Source organism: Agelaius phoeniceus, chromosome 27 (genome assembly GCF_051311805.1).
Source record: "Agelaius phoeniceus isolate bAgePho1 chromosome 27, bAgePho1.hap1, whole genome shotgun sequence".
NCBI lineage: Eukaryota > Metazoa > Chordata > Aves > Passeriformes > Icteridae > Agelaius > Agelaius phoeniceus.
The window spans coordinates 4,298,649-4,322,801 of record NC_135291.1 but is presented as its reverse complement, the minus strand read 5'-3'; the positions used below and the strand labels follow the sequence as shown (position 1 = coordinate 4,322,801).

The 24,153-nt window shown below is 50.5% G+C and overlaps 1 protein-coding gene, 1 long non-coding RNA gene and 1 pseudogene across 3 annotated transcripts in view; 2 read left to right on the top strand and 1 right to left on the bottom strand.

Moving 5' to 3' along the window:
• The window catches only part of LOC143695956 (uncharacterized), a 758,734-nt pseudogene that overhangs the window by 698,809 nt on the left and 35,772 nt on the right, over positions 1 to 24,153 (bottom strand). The window lies entirely within an intron of this gene.
• LOC143695896 (uncharacterized) lies at positions 11,635 to 14,089 on the top strand. Its single transcript, XM_077191099.1, has 2 exons — positions 11,635 to 11,687; positions 11,751 to 14,089. Exons 1-2 carry the CDS (start codon positions 11,635 to 11,637, stop codon positions 12,457 to 12,459), a joined length of 762 nt encoding a protein of 253 aa, XP_077047214.1. The 3' UTR covers positions 12,460 to 14,089.
• LOC143695980 (uncharacterized) lies at positions 14,569 to 16,416 on the top strand. Its single transcript, XR_013185449.1, has 2 exons — positions 14,569 to 15,044; positions 15,297 to 16,416. It is a non-coding gene; the product is annotated as an uncharacterized LOC143695980 (long non-coding RNA).

Genomic DNA, 24,153 nt, shown 5'->3' with positions numbered 1-24,153 from the left:
AGCACAGCTTCTTCTTACAGTAGTTAGGACAACTAGTTAGTCATGGTAGTTAGCATTGGTAGTTAGGGTAGTTAGCATTGCTAGTTAGTTATGGTAGTTAGAGCAGCCTGATTGTTATGAAAGTTTGATGAATAAAAATGCTCTTAAACCTCAACTCCCTTGAGGTGTCCCTTCCCTCTTCCGCTGTGACTCAGCTGCACGGAGCAATGTGAGGGGAGGGCGGGCCCAGCCTGACCCAGAGCTGAGCCCCAGCAGAGCCCTGGCAGAGCCCAGAGCAGCCTCGGCACCTGCAGAGTCAGCCTGGAAGGAGGCGCTTGGAGCCTTCTCGGCTGCACCCGGCTCTTGGCTACAAACTGTGTGTGCTGGAAAATGCCACCGGCTCTGCAGGAGGGCAGAAGGGGCCCGGGGAAGGCCCAGGTGCTCCATGCAAGGGAAAAACCTGCCCTGGGTTTGTTATAAATAACTAGGTAGTGCTGGCTTTTGCTATTATGTATTGACTTCTGCAAAATATTCTTAATCACAACGAGTTTGATATAGTACAGTTTGTAATCACTTTTCACTGCTTTTGCTATAGTATAATTTGTCAACTTTTTGTGGCCAATGCCCTGGCCCCTGTGTAGCTCATATCCTCAGAACATCATTTATGGATGATATTTTAGTTAGTGGACAGTGTGAAAAACATACATTATAGTTTTGGCTTTTGCAAAATATTAAAGTGGATGCCATGTGTTGTGCATTAGAATGTTAACTTTTACAGAAGTAGCCGTAGTTGTGAAATAAGAACTAATGCTTTTATTTTTGTAACTAACTGACAATAACAACTCAGAGATATTTGTGAAATAGCTAATGTTCATTTAAAGTACTTGTGGAAGTAGCTAAAAGCGTCTGCATGGTCAGATAACATCTAAGGAAGGGATGTGATGAGGCCCCTGCCACTGACCCTTCCACTGTCACCTGCTGAAACCACAGAACAGGGGCCTTTGTGAGGCAGTGACACACAACCCTCAAAACAGCAATCCACGATTCCTGCACGTGCTCTAAAAAGGCAAGTTGGGGGTCAAACCAACCTAAAGAATTCCTGGAACATGTAAATGTGTTCAAAGAAATGTTTGAATATGTATAATCATTATGAATATGTATTTGAAAAATACAATGGAAAAAGTAGACAAGAAGAGTTGCTGTGGTTAACCGGTGTGCCTCTGGCCATTGCCAACACCCAGCACTGTTACTGATTTGTCCCTTATTATTCCTTATTAAACTTTTAAAAATTCTAAAGAGTGAGGTTCCTTTATCACAAAACCCAAGGTGCTCACCCCTTGTTGCTCTCCTAAGCCAGATTTGTCAATCCTAAATTTTGTCTGGGCGGCGGAGGAGGAGGCTGCAAGGAAAAGAAAGATGTACTGGTGTGGAGGCCCAGGACTCTACCATCAGAGTCTCAATTCCACAGCTGTGGAGGACTGAGAAGAATAGATTTCAAGGTTATGGTGAGAAGCTTGCTTCTCCCACAGATCTTTGCTCAGGCACATGCTGATTTATGGAAAGTTATGTTACCCCATTGGCCTGTTGGCCTAATTACCCAAGTTCACCCCCTGTTACCCATCTCTGGTTAGCCCCTAGAATGTTCTCCCTCTCTGTCCCTCCATTGGCCCAGTTTACTGCATTCCTCTGCCCGTTTCCCTATTAGCTGACCCGACCCTTAACCCCTCCTTTGCACATTTTCCCCCATATCCATTGGACCCTGACCCTCAGCTCCACCCTCACTACCCCATATAAAAACCCCCTGTACCCTCAGCTGGCACCCTGTCTTTGTGCCTGGAACCTGTTCAGCTCTGTCCCCTGCTCCTGTACCAATAAACCCAGTTTGCTGAGATCATACACAGACCCATCCTGCCGACTTTGTCAGCTTTATAAAGCAGCCGTGAGCTCCGGGCTCCTGAGTGCCGGACGCTCCAAGGGCCTCGGCAGCGCCAGGACGCTCCAGACTGGAACAGCCAGGCAGGGCAGGAGGAATCACTGCCCCTTTCCCCTCCCTGCTGCTCCATCTCCCAGCCCAGCATCGCTGCAGGACAGCCTCACTGCCAACGCCATCCTGCCAGGGATGGACTGGGGGGATCTCCTTCCCCTTCCCTCTGGCATGGAGGCAAATCCCATCTTCTCCTTGTCCACCCTCCTTCTTCTCCTCATTCTGTCCTACATCCATCTATGTTCCTTTTCCATCTCCTTCCTCCCTTGTTCCTTCTTCCTTCCTCTCCTCCTGCCTTTTCCCTTCTCCCAGTCTCTTCCTCTCCTTGTCCTTCCTCCCCCAGGCACTGAGCTGTGGACAGAGACCAGGGAGAATAAATCCTTGCCACAGAACCCCGTGGAGAGGCCATTTGGAATGGCTCCACAGGGCAGGAATCCAGTGGGGAGGAAAAGCCCCAGAGACCCCACACGAGGAGGGGCTCCAAACCCAGCCTGGGGAGCTGTGAGGAGGTAAAAGCTTCCCTGTGCCGGGAAGGGTGTGGGGAATGTGAGAAGAGCTTCAGGCAGAGCTCAGCCTATTCCTGGTGCCTCCAAAAACGGTGGTGCCCGATGCAGAGATCCCCCTGCAGATCCATGGGGATGCAGAGATCCCCCCGCAGATCCATGGGGATGCAGAGATCCCCCTGCAGATCCATGGGGATGCAGAGATCCCCCTGCAGATCCATGGGGATGCAGAGATCCCTCTGCAGCCCCCGGAGCAGCCACGCTGGAGCACGGGGATGCCTGAGAGGAGGCTGTGTCCCCGTGGCCAGAGGGGCCCCGCTGGAGCAGCCTGTCCTGGCAGGACTGACCCCGGGGCACAGTGACCCACGCTGCAGCACTTGGAGGGGGGCTGTACCCCGTGGGATGGACTCAGCTTGGAGAAGTTCCTGGAGAAGTCTCCGGTGGGAGAGAGCCCAGGGTGCAGCAGGGGAACGACTCCTGTCCCTGAGCAGAGGGAGAAGCCCCGGGGCATGAAGTGAGCACGGCCCCATTCCCTGTCTCCGGCACTGCCGGGGTAGGAGGTGCAGCTGGAAGGAGGGAGGCGTGGGGGAAGGCTGGATTTAAGGCTCTTCACTTACTTCTCATTATCCTGCTCTGAGTTTTTGGAGTTCTCTGTCAGAAATCTCTCCCCTCCCCCACTCATCCACAGGGGTTTGGGGCGGTTTTCCCTATTTGAGGGAAATCAAAGCGATTCCTTGATGCTCCTAACTAGGGGTAGGAGAAGTGAGGCTCCTGGCCTCCCGCTGAGCCGGAGCCACCGGAGCCGCAGTGCCGGGAAAGCCGTGGCGGGAGGTGCGGAGAAGTTTGTTTGTGTTTTCAGCTCAATCCCCCTCGGGCTCGGGCCCGTTCCAGGGCTGTTCCTCATCTCCGGCTCTGCCCTCACGCAGCCCGGGGGGCCCTGAGAGCGCGGGGCGAGGCTATGCCGTGTGCAGAGCCCGCCCCCGACTGCGATTGGGCGACGGTGCCGTCAGTCGTGGTTCTGGCGCGCTGATTGGTGGGAGCGGGGCGGGGCAGGGCCCCGGTGGCGGCCTGAGGGCGGCCGTGGCTCGGCAGCGTCCCCATTGGCGGAGCGTCTGTGCGGGCCCGGGAGCGGCGGCAGCGGCCGGAGCGCGGTGAGGCGGCGGCGGAGCTGGGAGGCGGCCGCAGCGCAGGTGGGAGGCGCGCTGGGTTGTGCGGGGGCTCGGGGCTCGCTGCGGGCCTCGGGGGCGGCAGGGGGCTCAGGCGGGTTCGTTGTGCCGTGTCCGGCGCGTGTTGCCGCTGGCGTGAGGGCGCTGCGGGAGCGGCTGCCCGCGGTCTCCTTGCGGCCGCTGCCTCGGCAGGAGCCGCTGCCGGAGCAGCGCTGGCTCGGCCCGGTTCCTGTGGCTGGGACAGAGGCGGCTGCCCCGTGCCCGGGGCTGTGCGGGGAAATTCACATGGCCGGAGGTTTCTGTGCCCCGAGAAGACAGAGGAGTCCTGTACAAGTGACTTTATTGCTGAGCAGAGGGAGAGGCCGTGGGGCATTTGCCGTGCGCTCTCTGCCATTGTTGTAGTTCGCAGCCTCCTTTTTATCCCCATTTTCCCGGCCTCATCTCCCTCTCCCTTTGCCCACTGGCTGAGGTACTTGGACGGTTCAGACCTCCCGATCCGCCAACTGCATGTCCTCATTAATGTGCATTCCCACTTTTGTAGAACAGCCGATATTCCTGGCTCTGTTAAGTCTTTGTTCTTTTCCTCGAAGTTCAGGAATTTAGAGGAATTTTGAGCAGCAGTCCGTGTCAGTTTGTTCTATTGTCTGAAACTGATGGTTTTTCCCATTACTTCCTTCTCCAGAAGTCCCTGGCCCTATCTCCAAGCAGATTGACTCATTGACTCTGTTTTTTTTCGTACTGAGTCTTGTTTGGTTTTGGACTTATTCTCAGTGCCCTCATTCCCTGTCCTTCTGTAGCCGTTTCTGGATCAGGAGGCCTGGCTGCCACCTGCATCCCCTCGCTCACCTGCTGGATGAGCTGCATCCACAACATTCTCCATTTGCTGTTTCGTTTTGCAGCTTCACCCGTTTCTGTTGCAGGGTCAGATATCCTCACCATGGGCTCTGCCTTTAGCTGTGCAAATTCCATCAGTGCAAGCAGGCAGAGCTTGGGCTGAGGGGCAGAGGGAATCAGCCCAATTCCTGCCCCGGGTAGGAAGACCCAGGTACATTGTCCAGGCTTTGCCCCAGCAGGGTTAATTTGCATTTCTAAAGCTCCTCTCGTGGCTGCCTGGAATAAAGCTTCTCTTCGGAGCAGCTATGTAGCCCCCCCCACAGAACCTGCCTTTTTAGTTGTTGTTTTTGGTTTTGTTTGTTTTTTATTTATTTGGTTGGTTGGTTGGTTTTTTGTTTTGTTATGGTTTTAGGTGGGGGGATGGTTTTTGTTTGTTTTTTAAACAATATTTAAACAAACTATTAATTGTTTCTGAGTTAAATGGTCACCTTTAAAGCAGTTATAGGTGAACGTTGAAAAACCCATAGCAAAACTTGATTCTCACACTTCTGTCCCAAACCTACCTAACCATATAAAGTAGGATTATTTTGAAAAACGATTCTCATGTTGTATTCTTGTCACTGAAACTGCGGGGAAAACAAAAACCCTCCAACAATATCTTTAGTGTTAGAGAGTCAAGGCATTACTTGGTTTTGGCAAAGATATGCAGCACACATCGTTCCATCCACACATAGCCCGAGTGTGCGGAGAAGATCATTCCATGACACGTGAGATTTATTAGTTTTTTCCTAAACTTTATGTAGTCTGAACCAATCTAAATCCACTGGTTTAATGTTCATTGCTTCCAAGTGGTGTAGTTTTTAGTATTTGGTTTCCTATTAGATCCGGATTCCTTCCCCTCTGGAGTTAATTAGCTCCACACTCCTGGATTTCCTTCTCAGCCTTTTCCAGACCAGGTGTCTCCAGCTGTGCCGGGGGCAGTGTCTGGGGTAGCTGTTGGTTGCTGTTTGCTGCTGGGCGTTGATGTTTTGTTGCTGGTCGTTATCTCTGTGGGTGTCTTTTGGGCTATTCCCAGTCTGTGGAGATGTTGAACTCATCTCTGTTGAGTGGTGTAACATCCTTTAAATAAAACCTTTAAAATTCCTTTCCCCAAGGCAAAGACAAACCAAGCCTGAGCAGAGAAAGAAGATTTAAAAGAACCAAAATGGGTACATTTTGCAGCAATGCAGTCGCAGTCAGCCCAGAGTGTGGATGTGAGTGAGCCCCAGAGTGGAATTGTGCCGTGGTGCTCCCCAGCAGCTGTGGCAGTGCAGGCCCAGCCAGCGCTGAAGCTGCAGCAGTGGCAGCAAGGCTTGGCCGCAGTGGCTGGAGGTGCCAGAGGAGGGTGGCCAGGATTTCCGAGGGTTTGAGCAGAGGATCTGTGGGCAGGCCCAGGGGCTTGGCCCGCTGTGGAGCCCTGGCTGCTGCTGCGTTGCCTTCAGGGCAGGCTCAGGGGCGGCTCCCATGGTCCTGCTGCAGGCGGGAAGTGCAAATCTCCGGGGCTTCAGAGCCCCTGAGGCCAGGCTGAGGGGTCCCCCCGTGTTCAGCTGTGCTGGCGGCTGTTTCTGGCCTCAGGGACACTTGGCATGGGCCCCTTGGCTACCAGTGGTGCTGCTTTGCACTCCTTAGGCAGGAGCCGATGTCCTGGCTGGGTGTTGGCAACAGCAAAGTGCCAGGGCAGGCTCTGTGCCAGCCCAGCTTCCTGTGGGAGAGATTTCACAAGAGACAGGATTCTGGCCACAGACTGCTTGAAACATACATCCCTTATCTCCACCCTGCACAAGGTGGAGAATTACCAGGGTAAGGAATTCCAGACATCAATTCCAAGGGAGATAATTGAATATCTGCCCTGGGTCTGGTTCTTCTTCTTGCCATAGCCAATGGCAAAAGCTGTACCCACGGCATCTTGGTTTTTATCACCAGCTTCCAAAAGTGTTTCTTTATTTCTCCTGACCTGAGCTCAGGGGGTGCCAGGGGTTATGGAGGTCCCATTGTATTCCTAAAGTTGCCATAACCCCCTGAAGGATCTTTCGAGTAAAATTAGTTCTTCTTTCTGAGTCTATTCCTTCCACAATCCCTTCTCTATGAATTGTTTTAGAAATACCTTAATAAGTGATGCAGTGCTTGCTGAAGCAGTCAGAATTGCTTTTGCCGCCCTGTTAGGTGCCATGGTGTCAGCAGAAGATATTGAAGCCTTCCTGCTCAGGGCATTTCAGTGCCAGGCTCTTACAAGCACCCAGAGCTCTGCGGGTTGAGCTGAGCATGGGCCGGTGACCTGCGCTTTGTCTGATTCCCCTTCCTTAATAACAGCCTGTCTTGTAGCTCTTTTCCCTTCTGCTGCCCTTGCAGAGCCATCCACAAACACATTTTCTCCCTCAGTCCAGGGATTGTCTCATCAATCTCTCCCAGCCTGGGTCTGGAGCTCTGTCCCTTGAATGCAGTCCTGGGTGTCTCGGTTCCTCTGCGAGCCTCTCAGGAACCCTCGGCCAGTCCCGAGTCGGCAGACACCGGGGGGGGCAGCCCCGACATAGCCGACAGCGGGCAGACACTCTCTGTGCCCCGAGGGTACTGAGGGTACCTGGACTGGTCGCCTTTGCAGCACAAGAGACACCAGAGACAGCACAAGAGACACCAGAGACAGCGGTAGAAGATAAAGGGCCGACTCTTAGCAGGGGTTAATCCAAGGTTTTATTAGGAGTCCCAAAGGAGCTCCTGCACCTCAGGCGGCCTCCTGTCGAGAGCCCGGGAGATGTGCCAAGGTCACATTTAAAGGGAGGTGGAAACCAAAAGTAGATAACATTTTACCAACCTATAAGTGACCCTAAGGGATGGATGCTGGGGGATAAACAAATAGGACAGCGTATGGGGCAAGGCTGGGGGGGCTGACCCCTAGCCTCTGGCTAATCACTCGACGACCTGGACCGAAACTTCTGGATGGAGGGGATGGGATGCTGAGTGATTGACAGAGAGCCAGGGTGGGGGTTTGGGGATGATCTCATGCCGGGAGAGGGATTACACAGGTAAAGGGAGAGGGGTACAGTTTGGGATAAACCATTTGGGAAAAATATGGGGATACAAAACAAAACTACTTCAAAGTATTACAAAGTATAAAAACGCACTACAACACCTGAGTTTCTTGCCAGCCCCTCTCCAGGCTGTTCAAACAGGAGGCTGGGTTAAACCCTTGCCCTGTCCTCAGTTCTGAATCCTCCTGTGCCACTGAACAAGTTTCATACTGTAATAACCGAGCCCTGCTCATCCATTTAGAGGCTCTTTTGGTTGTCAAAGCTGTAATTTGATGCCAGATGTGAATAGGAGATCCTCCTGTTGTCATCAGTTTTCAGGCCTCAGTTCCCATGTGAGGTGTGTCTGCACAATTCTGCAGACATTGAGGCCACTCTGGCCACTGGGTTAAACATTTTAACACAAGAATTCTTCGGCATGGCCCTGTCTAACATCCACCTACAATTCAAATTCTTTCTCCCTGTCTAGGAGGGCCAGGGCAGGAGCCTCAGTTAATTTGCTTTTTAACACTTGAAAATTCTGTGATTCCTCCTTGTGTCCATCCATCCAGTTTCTTGACTGGAGTGTTGTAGGGAGAGATCCCTGGCTCCAAAACCCTGCCTTTAAGAGAGAGTCAGTAATAAGCTGTAAGCCCTTCCTTCCCTCTCTTGGAATAGGGTATTGATTTTAAATCAATACAAGCAACCTCTTGTCCTTGTTGCTTCAAAGTAATTTGGTGAGGGTCCATATCTAATTTTCCCTCTTTCCCTGGGACTGTCCACATTTGTGGGTTCACTTCAGCATATGCCTTGCCAGACATTTGACACATAAGTACAACATCATAAGCCTCTGTATCACCTTTTACAATATAAAAATCCAGCCACCAAATTCCTTCCCAGTAAATTGCAATCACAGTAGGAAGAAAAAGAAATTAATGTATTTCAAACGTATCCCCTACATCTCCTCATAGTGGTTGGTGAAATCATACCTGCTCATCTTTCCCACTTATTCCCTTAATAATTCACGCCTTTCCTATTTTGCCCGTTAGGTCTAAGATTCAGAGTGCATTCAGAGGCCCCTGTGTCCATCAGGAGAGGCCTCCTCTCAATGCAGACCCACCTGAATGTTCTCAAGGGCTCCAGTGTGGAGGGTCCCTGGTGTGATGGGAGCTGTGACAGCCCTGCCAATCCATGTCCATCAAGGGGTGGACTTGCTGGTCCTGAGGGTGCTGCTGTCTGTGCTTGCAGTGTCCTTGTGCCCTGCAGCTGGAGCCCTGATTCCTTGCCAGGGGCTGTTTGGGTGGGCTGTCCCCTGCCGAGGAGGGCAATGCCTCTGCCGGGTGCTTGTGGCCGAGCCCGTGCCCTGGGTGCTGGGGCCCCCTTGGGCCCTGGGGTTGATCCCTCAGGGGCTGTAGGAACTCTGCCCTGGCCTTTGCCTTCAGCCTGGCCTTTTTCTGCTCCCTTCTTGCATTCACCTGCTGGGCCTTTGTGCCGAAGTGCTGCAGGGCCTTCTTCTGCCCCTCCTGCAGCCCCCCTCAGTGCCTGTGGGTGCTCATCCTCTGAGAGCTGCTGAGTTTTCTGCAAAGTTTCTGTGGTGATCCCAAGAAAAGAAAAGAAAAGAAAATCTCAGTCCTTCCTTGTATAATCCACATTTCCCAGGTGTTCCTTGCTCCTCGTCCCTGTGCTCAGGGTGCCCTCCCCAGCCCGTATCCCAGAGCCGGTCCCTGTCCTGCCGCAGTGTCCAAAGGCGCCCCCCGGCGGGCAGGGCCGGCAGCTCCACGGGGCCGGGCAGCGGCCGGGGCGTCCCGCAGCCTCCTGGGGGCCGGGGGCCACTGCCGGCCCTGCCCGGGGCTGGTGGGGTCAGGCAGCGCCCGGCGCTGAGCCCCGGCTGCCCCACAGCCCCGGCCCGGCCCCGCAGCTCCCCCCAGGCCCCCAGCCCGTGCTCCCGGTCCCGCACCTCTGCGCCCGGTGCTGCCGCTGCCCCCCACAGAGAAACCCCCTGAAACCCTGACCTCCTTGTTTTCCTCTCCTGGAAACCGGGGATACAAATGATCAGCTGGCAAATGTTGAGGATAAGACTCTGCTGAAAAACATCCAAATTCTGAGTATTTTTCTCTTCCTCCCCTTTTCTTTTTCTCACCACATAGATTCCTCCTGCTGCTTCCTGCCTTAACCAAATTCCTGCACACTCCCCTTCACCCAGTCTCTTCCCAGCACACCAATGCCATCCATCCCGTTGTCCAAATCCCTTCTCCACTTCTCTTATTGCCCCCCTGGGTGTCCAAGTCCTTAATTGCCTCTGAGGGAGTGTGCAATCTACCTCAACCTTCTCCCAAGGGACCCTTCAGAGATATTTTGGGATCATCATCCCTTTGGCACAGGACCCCTTCCTGGCTTTCCCTTTTCTGTCTCCATGGGTGCCCTGCCGTGCTCACTCCCCAAAGATCCCAGTGCACTCACTGATGAGATTTTCAGTGCTCTCTCCCTGCTGACTCTTCACAGCCCCCCCTGATGTGTCACTCATCTTTCTCCTGGTCACTCTCAGGTACCCAATCAGTCCCCGGTGCTGCCGCCCCCAAGGGGGCCGATCACCCAAACTGGGTGAGGCACCTTCAGCTGCACTCACTGCCCGCTGCCCCAGACGGTGGATAGAATTCCGGACGAGTCCCAAGGTGTGTGGAAAAATTGACCTCACCAGAGGATTCTGTCCACAAAGCAGACAGAGGAGTCCTGTAAAAGTAATTTCATTCCTAAAGAAAGGGAGAGGCCATGGGACATTTCCTACAGGGTCTCTCCAGTTGGTGGAGGACGCAGCCTCCTGTTCATTCTATTTTCCCAGCTGCATCTCCCTCTTCCTTTCCTCATTGGGTGGTGTACTTGAGAGGAAGAGACTTCCCAATCCACTTACTACATATCCCCTTGATATGATCCCTACTTTTGTGTAGCAACCGATATTCATGGCTCTGTGAAGTCTTTGTTGTTCTTCTTCTCGAAGTTCATGAATGTGGCAGGACCTTGGCTGAGCAGCAGTCTGTGTCATCAGTTAACAACATTTTCTTAAACTGATGGCTTCTCCTGTCGCTTCCTTACGTACAAGTTCCTGGGTCTATCTCTCATCAGATTCACAGCATCTGATTGTAAAGACACTTTCCTCTTCTTCCTTTCATGGGGATCCCGCGTTTGTGGGACATCCCCCCCGCTCAGGCAGCGCTCAGCCAATCAGAGCACGCGGCTCTAATGACTCAGCAGTTGCCAGGCAGACCCGCGGATCCCAGCGTTCCCAACCTGCCCCCCCACCCCCCCCCCCCCTCGGCCCCAGCGCCCCCCTCGAGGGGAATTTGGGGAGGTGGGAGTGGGGCAGCGCCAAGGCCGGGCCCCCCCGCGCTGTCCTGGCGGGAGCGGCTGCAGTGGGGACCGAGTGCGGGCGGGAGCGGCCGGGAGCCCAGCGCTGCCCCAGCCCGACCTGCCCCAGCTCCATCCCTGCCCCTGCCGTGGGATGCTGTGGGTCTGGGGGCAAGAGGGAGCCGGCAGCGGGTGCTGGGCCTGGGGCAGGAGGAGAAGGGAAGGAGAAGCAGGGTTGAGGAACAAAATGGTGAAACCCTGGACGTGGGAGGAGAAGGTGGGATTGTGCAGGAGAAGGAGGAATAGTAGGAGGAAGAGGAGTGTGAGGAAGAGCAGGAACAGAGGAGGAGGAGCAGCAGAAAGAGGTGGCACCACACGGTTCTACTCCTCCCTGTATCTGCAGCCTCCCCCCCAGCCCCAGGAGCTTTGTCCGTATGCAGCAGGTGACCAGGGGAGGGGGAATCCATGATTTTCACAGAGGCTGAATCTTGGGGTTTCTGAGCTTTACTGGGCAAATGTTGGTGCTTTTGTGCTTTGTGAGGGCTGAATCTCTGTATTTTGAAGGAGGTTTTTGCTGAATAATGACGTTTGGGAAGTTTTTGATCGGCATCTTGATGTTTAGAGGATTTTTGTGCTGAATCATGGTGTTTTGGAGGTTCTTTCAGACACAAGATGCCCAATAACTTTCCCAGATGAACTTGGGCATGGAGGTTTTCCCAGTCCAAGCTGCTCTCCTCTTGATTTTTTCTGCAAACCAGGATTTTTAATTCTCAGGGTGTGGCCTGATGGAGGAGGAGGAAAAGCCCCGAATGTACCTCATGAAGAGGGGCTGCAAACCGTACCCAGGGAGTTCTGGGGAGGAAAGAGCCCCCATGAGCCAGGAATGCATCCTGTGATCCAGCCAGAGCTTGGAGCTGGTGGAGAAGCCTCATGGCAGGGAGAAGCCACACAGGTGCTTGGAATGTGGGAAATGTTTCAGCTGGAGCTCCAGCCTCAGGCAGCACCAGGTGATCCACACTGGGGAGAGGCCCTTTGAGTGTGGGGAGTGTGGGAGGAGTTTCAGCCACAACTCCATCCTGATCCAACACCAGAGGATCCACACTGGGGAAAAGCCATTTGAGTGTGGGGAATGTGGGAAGAGCTTCAGGCAGAGGGGCCAACTGATACGACACCAGGTGATCCACACTGGGGAAAAGCCCTATGAGTGTGGGGAGTGTGGGAGGAGCTTCAGAGGAAGCTCGGCATTGATTCGGCACCAGGTCATCCACACGGGGGAACGGCCCTACACCTGCTTGGAATGTGGGAAGAGCTATGGGTGGAGCTCAGACCTGAGAAAACACCAGCGCACCCACACTGGGGAGAGGCCCTACAAGTGTCCTGAGTGTGGGAAGAGGTTTCACAGGAGCTCCGATCTCCTCAAACATCAGCGGAGTCACACAGAGGAGAGGCCCTTCCGCTGCCCCGACTGTGGGAAGGGCTTCAAGGAAAACGCCAAACTCACCATCCACCGGCGCATCCACACTGGAGAGAGGCCCTACGAGTGTGGGGAGTGTGGGATGAGCTTCTCACAGAGCTCTCACTTGACAGAACACCAACGGAGGCGCCACTAAGGGAAGCCCTGTGAGTGCCCCACGTGAGGGAAGAGCTTTGTGTGCTGCTCCAGCTCTGTCCCCCATGAGACGATCTACATTGGATGATCCTCAGTGAGCGTTGTTGGGCAGAGCCCTGGTGATCCATGGTCCTGGTGATCCGTGTTGGGAAGACATCTGGCTGGGGGGCTCCACATCTTCCTGGTTCCCTGTGGGCAGCTAGATAAACCCAGCAGCAGGAACATCCATTGGGACACAGACCTACAATGGGAATTCCTTGGGGAGGGCAGATTTGTTGACTTTCAACCCCATAAAATCTTTTGCATTCAATCCTATCTTCTGGTGACATCAGGGAGTACTGAATGATGTTGAAGGTATGTTCAGGGTGGACTATATGATGTTTGTATCCCCAGTCTGTTCTGTTTATGCTGAATAATAAGTTTTGTACCTTTAAGACTTTTCCTGAGAGTGAAGAGGGAGAGAAGAAATGCAGAGTTTGTTTTCAGAAACTGCACTCACTCCTCCACATTCCTGCTCCTGCACTGTGTTGTCTGCGGATGGACAGACAGCGGGACAGAGCTCTCCTTTGCTTTTAGTTAGTTTTAGCTGGCTGAGGCAAAGTAGTTCCCTACTGTGGGGTTTTTTCCCTTTTCTTTGGACCTGCTTAAACCTGCTCTGGCCTGAACACCAGAAGAACACGGGCAGCTCACACCTGTGGCCCACCAGGCCGGGCCTGGGCCGCGGCATTTCCAGCGCCAGAGGGACTGATAAGGGACTGAGTGAGCTGAGCTACAGCCCACAGAGGGACTTGGTGAGTTTGTCTCTCTTTTAGAGCAGCAAGAGGTTTTATTGTTTAATATTGTTTAGGTTTTATTGTGTGTAATAAACAGTTTTTTCCACTTTTCTTCAAAGAGGTATTTTATTTTTCCTGAACCAGCTGGGGGACACATGGACATGGAGGGGGACATAGCCATTCATGGGGATGTGGGTGGACACAGGCATGGATGGAGATGTGGGGAACAATGACAGGGATGGAAACATGGTGGGGAGACAGCCATGGGTGAGGACACGGTGGGACATGGGCAGTGACATGTGGGGACATAGCCATGGCTGGTGCCATGGGGGGAACTTGCAGGGGATGTGGGGGATGCTGAGTTTGAGGGAGTTGAGGGTTCCTGGGAGGGATTTGGGGCTTGCTGAGGCCTTTGGGGACCCCAGGCCAAGTGGCTCTGGCTGTGCTGGGAGACCATGGGGGAGGTTCTGGGGCAGTTGCTCAAGGACCCCCTGAACTGGAGCCCCAGACGGGCATTGGGCTCCTGGAAGGGGATGAACATCCTTGTCCCCAGGAAGAAAATCCCAGCCCCCCCAGGGTGTCAGGGGCAGCTGAGAGGCCACAACAGGAGGGGAAAGCCAGACAGAGCTGTCACACTCTTAAACTACACCCCAAAAGTCCCAAAACTGAGGGATTGCTCCCAGGAAAAAGCAGCCAGGAGATGCATGAATTGAGGGAAAGGGGGGATGTGACCCCCCAGACTGAGCAGGAGGGACCTGCATCCCCCAAAACCAAATAGGGATGAGAGGTGGAGCTGAAGGCACGATGGGAAAGGGGTGGGAGTGCAGGGAAAAAGAGGATTCAGAGTGGGAGAGGGATGGGATCCCCAGATTGAGTTGGGAGGGGTCCTTGGGTTGGGGGAACGATAGGAGAGGGGAGGGAAAGTTGGGGATGGGATAGAAAAAGGGTGGTTCCGTGGGGATCCCACTGTGTCCCCATCGCTTGATCCCTGGAGTGATTCCCTGGGGCTCTGGAGGGGAATGGATCTGCACTGGGTGGATTCCCAAGCCCTCTGCCCATCCCTGGGGGGCTCATGGGATGTTCCCTGGTTCCTTCCACCCAAACGCTGCAGCCATGGGAGAGAGAAGGGTGTGAAAGGAGGATCTGGATTGGGCACAGAGGAGGAGAAATAGGAAGAGGAGGGAGAGAAGAAGCAGAGGATGGGAAAAGGAAGAGCAGGAAGAAGAATAGAAAGAGGAGGAGCCGCAGCAGAACCACGTTGTTTTCCCACTCGCCCACTGAGTCTGCAGCTCCCCTGGCCCTGGCAGCATCTATCCCCCCAGATCTCACAGGTGAGTGGGGAGGGGGAACTCACCCCAAATCCATTGGAGGATCTCTGGGAGGGTTTGTTTCAGGGGAGGGGATGCTTGGATCTTGCAGGGCCCCAAGGGTGAGACACAGATGCCCCTTTGGAGAACTGTGGAAGGTTCCTGTGGCAAACTGTCTGTACTGGCTGGGGCAGTGGTACCAGCTGGGGGGGATATTGGTATTGGGACTCTGATTGGCATCAGAGTGGGGAGAGCAACGAAGGCCAATCCTGGAGCTGGGGGATCCTGTCAGCCTGGAGGGGTGGGGGAGGCTGGAGATGAGCAGGGTCTGGGCCCATCCAACTGTGAACAGGGCGGTTACTTTTTGAGCTGGACTTGGGAAGCAGGACCAAGGGCCTCACCTGTTGTTTTTCCCCCAAGCCAGGATTTGTCAATCCCAATCTTTGTCTGGATGGAGCTGGAGGAGGCTGCGAGGAAAAGGAAGATGGCCTGGGACACTGAGGCAGGCAAGGAGGAAGTCACTGCCCCTTTCTCCTTCTCCTCTGTTTCATGTCTCAGCCCAACATTTCCTCTGGCTGCAGGACAACCCCGCTACCAATGCCGTCCTGCCAGGGATGAACTGGGGGGATCTCCTTCCCCTTCCCTCTGGCACAGAGGCAAATCCCATCCTGTCCTTGTCCACAGCTCCTTCCCCTTCTCATTCTGTCCTTCTTCCTTCCTCATTCCTTCCTCTCCTTTCCTTTCCTTTCCTTCCCCAGGCACTGAGCTGCAGACGGAGACCAGGGAGAGCAAATCCCTGCTGCAGAACCTCATGGGAGAGGCCGTTTTGAGCAGCTCCATGGCATGGGAATCCAATGGGGAGGATAAGCCCTGGAGATCCCACACAAGGAGGGGTTGCAAACCCAGCCCTGGCAGCTGTGAGGAGGAAAGATGCCCCCTGTGTCCAGAAGGCAGCCAGAGATTCATTCAGAACTCAGAGGTGGTGGAGACAACTCATGGCTGGCAGAAACCCCACAAATGCTTAGAATGTGGGAAGGGCTTCAGCTGGAGCTCTGGAGCTCAGATGTGATCTGGCTCCAGGTGATCCACATGGGGAAACGGCCCTACAAGTGTGGGGAGTGTGGGAAGGGCTTTGGGTGGAGCTCCAACCTCATCAATCACTGCAAGATCCACACTGGGGAGAGAACCTATGAGTGTCCCGAGTGTAGGAAGTTGTTTCTGAGCAGCTCCAATCTCATCGTAATGAGTCAAGGGGTCAGCTGGAAATGTATTTACGATAATTGAAAACTGTGGATGAGTCAAGGGGCCAACTGGGAGTATAACTGAGATAGTAGAAGATTACATATTTTAGTTAAGATTTTAAAATTAGTTAAGAAGGTATGTTAGCTAAGCAAAAATCACATAGGTTAGTGAAAGAGTAACAAATATATTAGAAAGTAAAGCTCGGAGTGACAGGGATAGATGTAGCAATTGTGGAGGAGCAGAGACCATAGAAATATCTTGCCTTAAGAATAATCAGTTTGGAGTGGCTTGGACCATGACCAGCAGATCAAAAAGTCCTGCAAACTCGCCATGGGTGAAGAGTTTACCATGAGGAAGAGAGCTTTCTTCTTCACATACGCCCACTCCCTTATTTCAAAATCCCACAGACCCAATTAAGGCAGTGCAATTGTGCAGACATATTAGGTATTCAGCTGATTATAATACAAAGTGGGCAGATAATGATTATGTATTATGCATCCTTAGAAACCGCTTGGATATGTAAAACCTTTTCTGTATAAATAGAGAGCAGGAGTCTGCAACTCCTTGCACATCCATTTGGAAATGATTCCTTATGTGTCCAGCACTGCAATAAAATACCCTTCTTTTCAACTTTAATTAGTTGAAGAGTTGTCTGTCCAGGCTTCAGTACATCAGCAGATTCACACAGAGGAGAGGCCCTTCCACTGCCCCGACTGCGGGAAGGGCTTCAGGCGCAACTCCACCCTCGTCACCCACAGGCACATCCACACTGGGGAGAGGCCCAATGAGTGTCCTGTGTGTGGGAAGAGATTCTCCAGAAGCTCTCACTTGGGCCAACACAAATGGAGGCACCATTAAGGGAAGCCCTGCCAGTGTCCCCCATCCCGGTGTCACCCCCTTTTTTCTGCCCTCAGAGCTCCTGAGCCAGTGGCAGCTGCAGCCCCTTCCCGTGGCCTTGCACCTGACTGGGACCTCCTGTGATTGCGCAGGGAGGATTGGGGTGTGACTGAGCAGGGAGGGTGGGGTCCAGGGAACACTGGGTGCTGTGGGTCTGCCCAGCAACTGGTGAGTCATCAGAACTGCTCTCTCTGATTGGCTGACTCTTGTTCATCACATTCTCTGATTGGCTGTGGAGAGGCCTGGGAGTTGAGTGCAGGAATGGGAGTGATCCCGCCCAGAGCACCAGCATTGGCAAAATAGAGCCAGCCTGAGACAGGGAGTGAATTTATTACCAACCAAATCACATCAGGACAAAGAGAAGGGAAAGGAATCTCTCCAACATCTTCCCCCCACCTAGGGGGGTTAATGACGATGGAGAGACGGGACATCCGATTTCAGATCAGAAGCCAATTTTATTGAGTATGCCAGGGATTTATATAGGGTTTTACTTGTATGGTAGTTTTATAGGGCTCAATTTTTTGTAACAATTTCCCTTGGTTACACATTCTTCAGGACATCAGGTCACCTGGTAACGTCACAAAGTATCACAACATGTTTCTTGATCACTTCTTGCCCAGGGAACCTTTATCTGTGTCTGTCTTTCCCACAGTTTCCACTCAATCAGGCCTCAGATATCAGGCCCCTTTATCAGTTCTACTGTTCTCTCTGTTTTATTCCCATCCCTCCCCCTATCCGTTCAAACAAAAATACACTCTTAAGTGACTTGTCTATTAATTTTTTCTCACACTGTAAATACAAGGAATAACCATAACAATACATAATACAATGCCTAATACATAGAAGCCTATTTTAACTAAATTTTTTATTCATCCACCAAGTCTCCAATCCCCCAGAAGTTTTCCTAGCCCTGTAAACCCTGATACCACTGGGTAATCTTAACCATTTTCTTAAGGACATAAGTCTGTTAGAGGTTAAACAGGCGCTGGTGTGGTGGTGAGGTCCTGTTCACAAGGGTTCTCCGCCAATGTTGGTGTTCAAGGTGAATCTTCAGGTGATGCACTCAAAGATTCTTAAAAACGGCTTCACATTCTTTGCTGGAATCCACTCAGGACCATTCTCTGTGGAGACACAAGCAAAACCTCTACCCCAGGTGGCCTAAGGATAAGGCCCCAATATCTTACCAGATTCTGGATCCTTCACTAATGCAGGGGTTTCTTTCCTTTTGTTGCAATTGTGATTCATGATTAAAATGTGGAACAATCGGTGGGTTGGGGTCCATCAAAGAACAATTCAAAAAGTTGATCACATAAAGGGCTTTCTGCAGTCTCTTGGCAGGGTTGCCATCTCTGGCCCCCCTTTCTGTTGTACCAAGAGATGTTTGAGGGAGCCATGAGCCTGTGACAGATTGGCCTGTTGGGGAATGAGGAATACCTGTTTTGTGCATAATTCCCCAGAAGGCAAAAGAGTTAGCAACTCGATGGGAAATATAAATTGGGCCATTGCCTGTCTTCACTTCAGATGTATACCAAGAATGGCAAAAGCAGCAGTGAAGTGTCTAGAGACATCGTAAGCTGTTTTCCCTGAATGGGCAGATGCAAAAAGAGCAGCAGAAAAGGTATCAATAGAGGAATGAATGTATTTTAAATGACCAAATTCACAAAAATGGGTAACGTCTGATGCCAGACTTTAAGGCTCTGAAGCCCTCTGGGATTAATACTTCCTGCAATAGAGAGAAAACAGCACCTTTGGCAATCAGGACAAACAGCAATAGTTCTTGAAGCTTGGGCTTTACTAATGCCAAAGTGCCAAATCAAAGTGACACCATTTTGGTGAAAAAACAAATGGATCAATTTAGGCTGTTCTATCTTATTAGGCAGAACAGATTGTTGTACAGGCATTGTTAAAAGGCCAGCTTGCCTGTTCCCTTCAGCTAAAAATCTGGGACGGTCTGTATGTGAACAAATATGCATAACAAAGTAAGGAAATGTTCAATTTTCTAAGGAAAAAACAAGGAGCTGCAACCAATAAAATTGTTGTGAATTTTCAACTCTTTCTAAACTGATGCTTTGGCTCTCATCACTATTCCTGCAACATAAGCTGAATCTGTAAGCAGATTAAAAGGAACAGAAAATTTTTGAAAAGCTCTGACAACAGCAGCAAGTTCAACAATTGGGGGGGACCACTCAGATATGGATAAATCTGCTCTCCATTAGACCCACTAGAAGAGGGGTCTCTCCATACTACCACAGATTTCTGAGAGTGACCAGAACCATCTGTGAATACTGTTAAGGCTTGAAGTGGAACCTCACTCCTCTTGGGTTTCTCTGTCAATTGAAAAAAAAAAAAAAGCTTAAAAAAAGCTTTTAAAAGATGTTAAAACAACTCATGTTTTGGAGGATGTATTGAGATTTGTCCACTGAATTCAGGAAAGGCCATCTGAAGAGCCTTGATCCCTGAACTATCCAATTCAAATAAAAGGTGGTTAAAGGTAGGAAAACAGTGGAAAATTCCCCTCCTGCAAGAGAAATGAGTCTCTGTCAGGCCTTAACAACCAGTTGGGCCATCATTTCATGTTGGGTACTGATGGTTTTAGTCATTTGGTGTGGTAAATAAATCCATTCAGTGATAAACAAAGAGTCTGGTGCATTGGGGTCCCATTGAAACATCAAGGCATGGGGCTGTTTTGCTGGATGCAAGATTATTAAAAAGAAAAGCAGCTCAGGTGCCCAGTGTGCAGCTTGTTGGTTTATTATGACATCAGCTGGGCATTGCAGCACCTGCTGAACTTGAAATGTAAGTTGTCTAGGTGATAAAAGGTCTGAATCTCCTTTTAATCATTCAAACAAAGGACTTTTAGCTTTGTATTTGAATTCCCTAACAAGGATTGCACCCAGTTGATTGTTCCCAAACATTTTTGTGCATCATGTAAGGTGCAAATATTTGTCTGAATTTGAAGACCTTGGGGGGAAATTGAAGAGACTCCAATGCACCACCCCAAACACCTCCACGAAGGATGTTTTTGTACCTTTTGGGAGCTATGCAAAGCCCTGCCTGAGTTACAGCTTTGGTGACAAGGGCTAACTAAGGCTTCCTCCATGACTTCCTGTTGTTCAGCTGTTACAAAAATATCATCCATAGAATGGTGCAAAAGAACATTAGGCATTTGTTGATGAACAGAATTGAGGACCTAGCAATATACCACTGGCAAATAGTACAGCTGTTTTTCATGACCTTAGGTAAAACTATCCAGTGATATCGCTCTAAGGGTGCCTGCATGTTTGTGCTTGGAACCGAAAAGGAAAATTTAGGACCATCATCAGGATGTAAAGGAATGTCAAAAAACCAATCTTTTAAATCAGTAACAGTCAAGTGCCAATTTTTGGGAATCATGGTAGGAGATGGGAGACCTGGCTGTAAGGCCTCTGTGTCCTCCATAGCTGCATTATTTTTCAAAGATCATGGAGTAAGCGCCATTTGCCAGTTTGTTTTTTGATAACAAAAATGTGAGAATTCCAAGGACGGTTAGAAAGGACAAAATGCTCTTTCTGGATTTGTTGTTGGAGCAACTCTGTTAATACAAAAAGTTTTTGCAATGGTAGGGGCCATTGATCCACCCAAACCATTTTCCCTGTTTTCCAGGTTAGTTTTAAAGTGTCGCTCTCCAACGGCCCCCTTTAAAAAGCTGATTGAATCCTAAAGCCCCATTGGGAGAGAACATCCCCCACCATGGTACCATTGGTACTGGTAATACAAACAGTATGATTGAGGCACGGTGTCCCTCGGGCCCTTTGATCTGTATCCAGTGGTGGGTTTGACAGCTGTGGCTGCTTCCTCCAATGCCTGAAAGTGCCTGGAGCACTTTAGCAAGGGACCACTGTGAGGGCCATTTGTCTTGAGAGATAACTAACTTCAACCCCTGTGTCTATGAGGCTGTCAAGTGTTATCTTTTGCCCTTTTAATGTCAGGGTACACCAGCATGTGGGGTATTGTTCTAGTATAGGTTGTACCCAACATATTTGGGGTGTTCCAGTAGACCCAAATCCCCTATTTCATATTACGTCTGTAAAAGGTATGCTCATGGTTTGGGGAAATAAAATCAGTTGAGCTATTCAAGTTCTTTGGGGAACAGTGAAAGGCAGTTGGAGTGTCCAGGCCATGATCATAATCTCATTATCAGAGTCTATAACCCCAAGGAGAACAAAAAGTCCCATCAAGGAGATGGATGACCAACCTAAAAACAATGCATGCATACGCTGCCTGGATGGTCCTAAAACTCCTGTGGGAAGCAAATGAACTGATGACTTAAGTAACATTAATGTGATGGAGGTTGCCAACCCAGACAGGTTCATCTGTCAACCACGTCAAGGCTACAACTGGACATTCATTGCCCTGCATCACAGTGGCCCCTATTAAAAATACGTATTTTGACACCCCATTGAGATAAACAATGTCGTCCCCACAATGTCATCCCCACAAATCGGCAACATAGGGTCTGATGATAGCTTGTTGGCCATCAGGATGTTTCACATTAATTACAATGGCTGACAGGCCACCTGTTGAAGCACCACCCAACCCCAGAAGTCCAAAACTTGCATGAGTGAGAGGCCACGATTGAGGCCAGCAAAGTCACGAGAGTATTGTGACATCTGCTCCAGTATCAATCAAGCCTGTTACTGATATGGTTCCTGGATGACACCCACTGGCTGTGAGGATACGTGTCTTTTCTGGATGGTTCTCCATAACTTTCTGAGCCCAGAACACTTGAGGTATCCCTGTTGATCCAAAACTTCCTGTGCCACGACTTCGGTCCACTGTATTCAGAACAGAATTCACAAAAGGTACAATTTGAGCAATGCAAGTTCTTTTCTGAATAGTGACAGGAGGGTCATCAATGGGTACCATAGCATGAATCTGTCCTAAATAATCAGCATCAATAAGTCCTAGATGCACATGAATACCTTTTAATTGTAGTACTTGATCTTCCTATCAAAAACGCACTCAATCCCTGTCCTATTCAACCATAGGCATCGAGGGGCACTTTGCACATTTCTTTTGTCAGAATGGTTACTGTGTCAGCGGTGGGTATATCAATCCCTGCAGACCCACTTGTTGCCCCTGAGTATTGTTCACAAATGTTTAGCTTTGCAGTGCTGGGTAGGCCCATATTTGCTGCTGTGGTTCTTGGGGTATTTGTTTTCACACATGCCCTTTTGCGCTCCTCTTCCTGTTTCCCTGCAACAGCTGACCATTTGCATGATATTTACTCCTGCATTGTTGAGCATAGTGCCCAAATTTAGCACAACAATTGCACACAACATTGCTGTTTGCGCTTGGCTTAGATGTTATTTTCTGGGTATTACACTGTGCCATTACTTGCCCTTGCTGTCCACAATTATAGCATTTCGATGAAGGTCTTAGAACTGCAGCAAGAGCTGCTATTTTATGGTCTACTGAACCAACTTTCAAGCAAGCAGTAATCATTTGAGGCAATGTGGGTTCTCCAGGTAAAGTGTCAATAATCTTTCTGCAGCCTGAGTTTGCATTTTCTTTAGCCAAATGTATACAGAATTTGTGTCGCAAAGATTCATCATCTACCTGTTTTTCAATGGCTGCAGCAAGCTCTTCCACAAATTGCAAAAATGCTTCTCTCATCCCTTGTTGTATAGTATCATATCTCTGTTTTGGAGCTGCCATTTCCATTGATTTAATTAAAGCACTCGTGCCAATTTGCTGAGCTTGTGCCAAAATTGAAGGATCCCACCTTGCCTGTGAATCTGTGTTAGCAAAAGGCCCAGTGCCCAGTAGGGCATCAACACCCACAGCATGATGAGGGTCGTGTTGAGGCAACTGCATATTTGTTACAGCTGTGCGCTCAGCCACTTGCCTCCAAGTTTCTTGAAATACACTGTATTGTACTGGCTGGAATGAAATAGTAGCAATATGCATGATGTCATAAGGTGCAAGCATATCTGCATTAATTACACATATTAATTGCATTACCTCTGAGGAATTAATGCCATACTGAGCCACTTTCGATTGGAGATCTTGCACAACCTTCCAGGCAAAGACGTGATGACTGTCATCCTGCCCTGTTCCAGGAGCTGCTTTAAAACCTGGAAAAGCCATAGATAGGGTTATCACAGGCAACATTTGCATTATCACTGTTCTCCTGAGGTACTCTTGGAGCACCTAATCTTTCTATCAGGTCCCAATTCTTTTCTTCAGCTGCTTTCTTCCTGACAAATTCCCAAAACTCCTGAGTGTCCAGGTTTAGAGCAAATTTGGGAGAGAATCCCCCAAAGGAGCTCCGGTAGGAAAGCAGATCCAATCTGCTCTTCTCCCCACAACTGGTCTGGGAGAAAATACCTCCTTGGAGAAAGGTGGAAAAAACCTGTCTATTAAACAACAAAACCTTAACAATATCAAAAATAAAATCTCTTGCCACTCCAAAAGAGATGACAAACTGAGAAAGTCCCTCCCCGGGTTGCGGCTCAGCTCACTCTGTCTCTGATCAGTCCCTCCGGTGCTGGAAATGTTGCAGGCCAGGCCCGGCCTGGTGGGCCACAGATGCAGCTGCCCGTGCTCCCCTGGGTGTTCAGTCCAGAGCGGGTTTCAAGAGCTCCAAGGAAAAGGGAAAAAAACAAAAGTCCCCACAGTAGGGAACTTCTTTGCCTCAGCTAGCTAAAACTAACTAAAAGCAAAAGAGAGCTCTGTCCCACTGTCAGTCCATCCGCAGACAACAACAGTCCAGGGGCAGAAATGTGGAGGAGTGAGTACGGTGTCTGAAAAAAACCTGCTGCTTCTTCTCTCCCGCTGCTTCACTCTCTGGAAAACTCTTAAAGGTGCAAAACTTATTATTCAACATAATATAAGGTGCAAAACTTATTATTCAACATAACATAATTGGGGATAAAAGCATCATATAGTCAACCCAGGACACTGAGGCTCTCAAGGAAGCCCAGTTACTTGACGTGGGGGCAAAGTCCATGGAGCAGTAGGGCTACAGCTATTAGAAGGTGAACTGTCAACAGTTCCCTGCCCCAACTCCGATGTTACTGCGGGTGACTCATCACTTGATTCGCTGTCGCTGTCACTGTCAGGTAACGGAGGATACGACCTTGGAGATTGTTCAGGCAGCTCAGAGGGGAGCGAGGGGGTAGATGGCTGGGCTAGAGCAGAGGGAAACAGGGGGGCAGAAGACTGGGTTTCTCTCTCTGCTAAAGACATTTCAGCTACCTGGTGCAGTGGTGTGGTGTATACAGGCACCATCAGGAGCTGCTGTGCAGCTGTGACATAAAGAGGTTTAGGAGTCTGAGAAGGAGATACTATGGCAGTTTTCCCAGAAGCTTTGGCAGCTGTCCCAGAAGCTTTGGCATCCAGCCCAGAAGCTCTGGCAGCTTTCCTGGAAGCTTTGGTAGCCTACCTGGTAACTTGCATGGCACCTGCACCTTCTTCAAGGATAGATTCACCAAG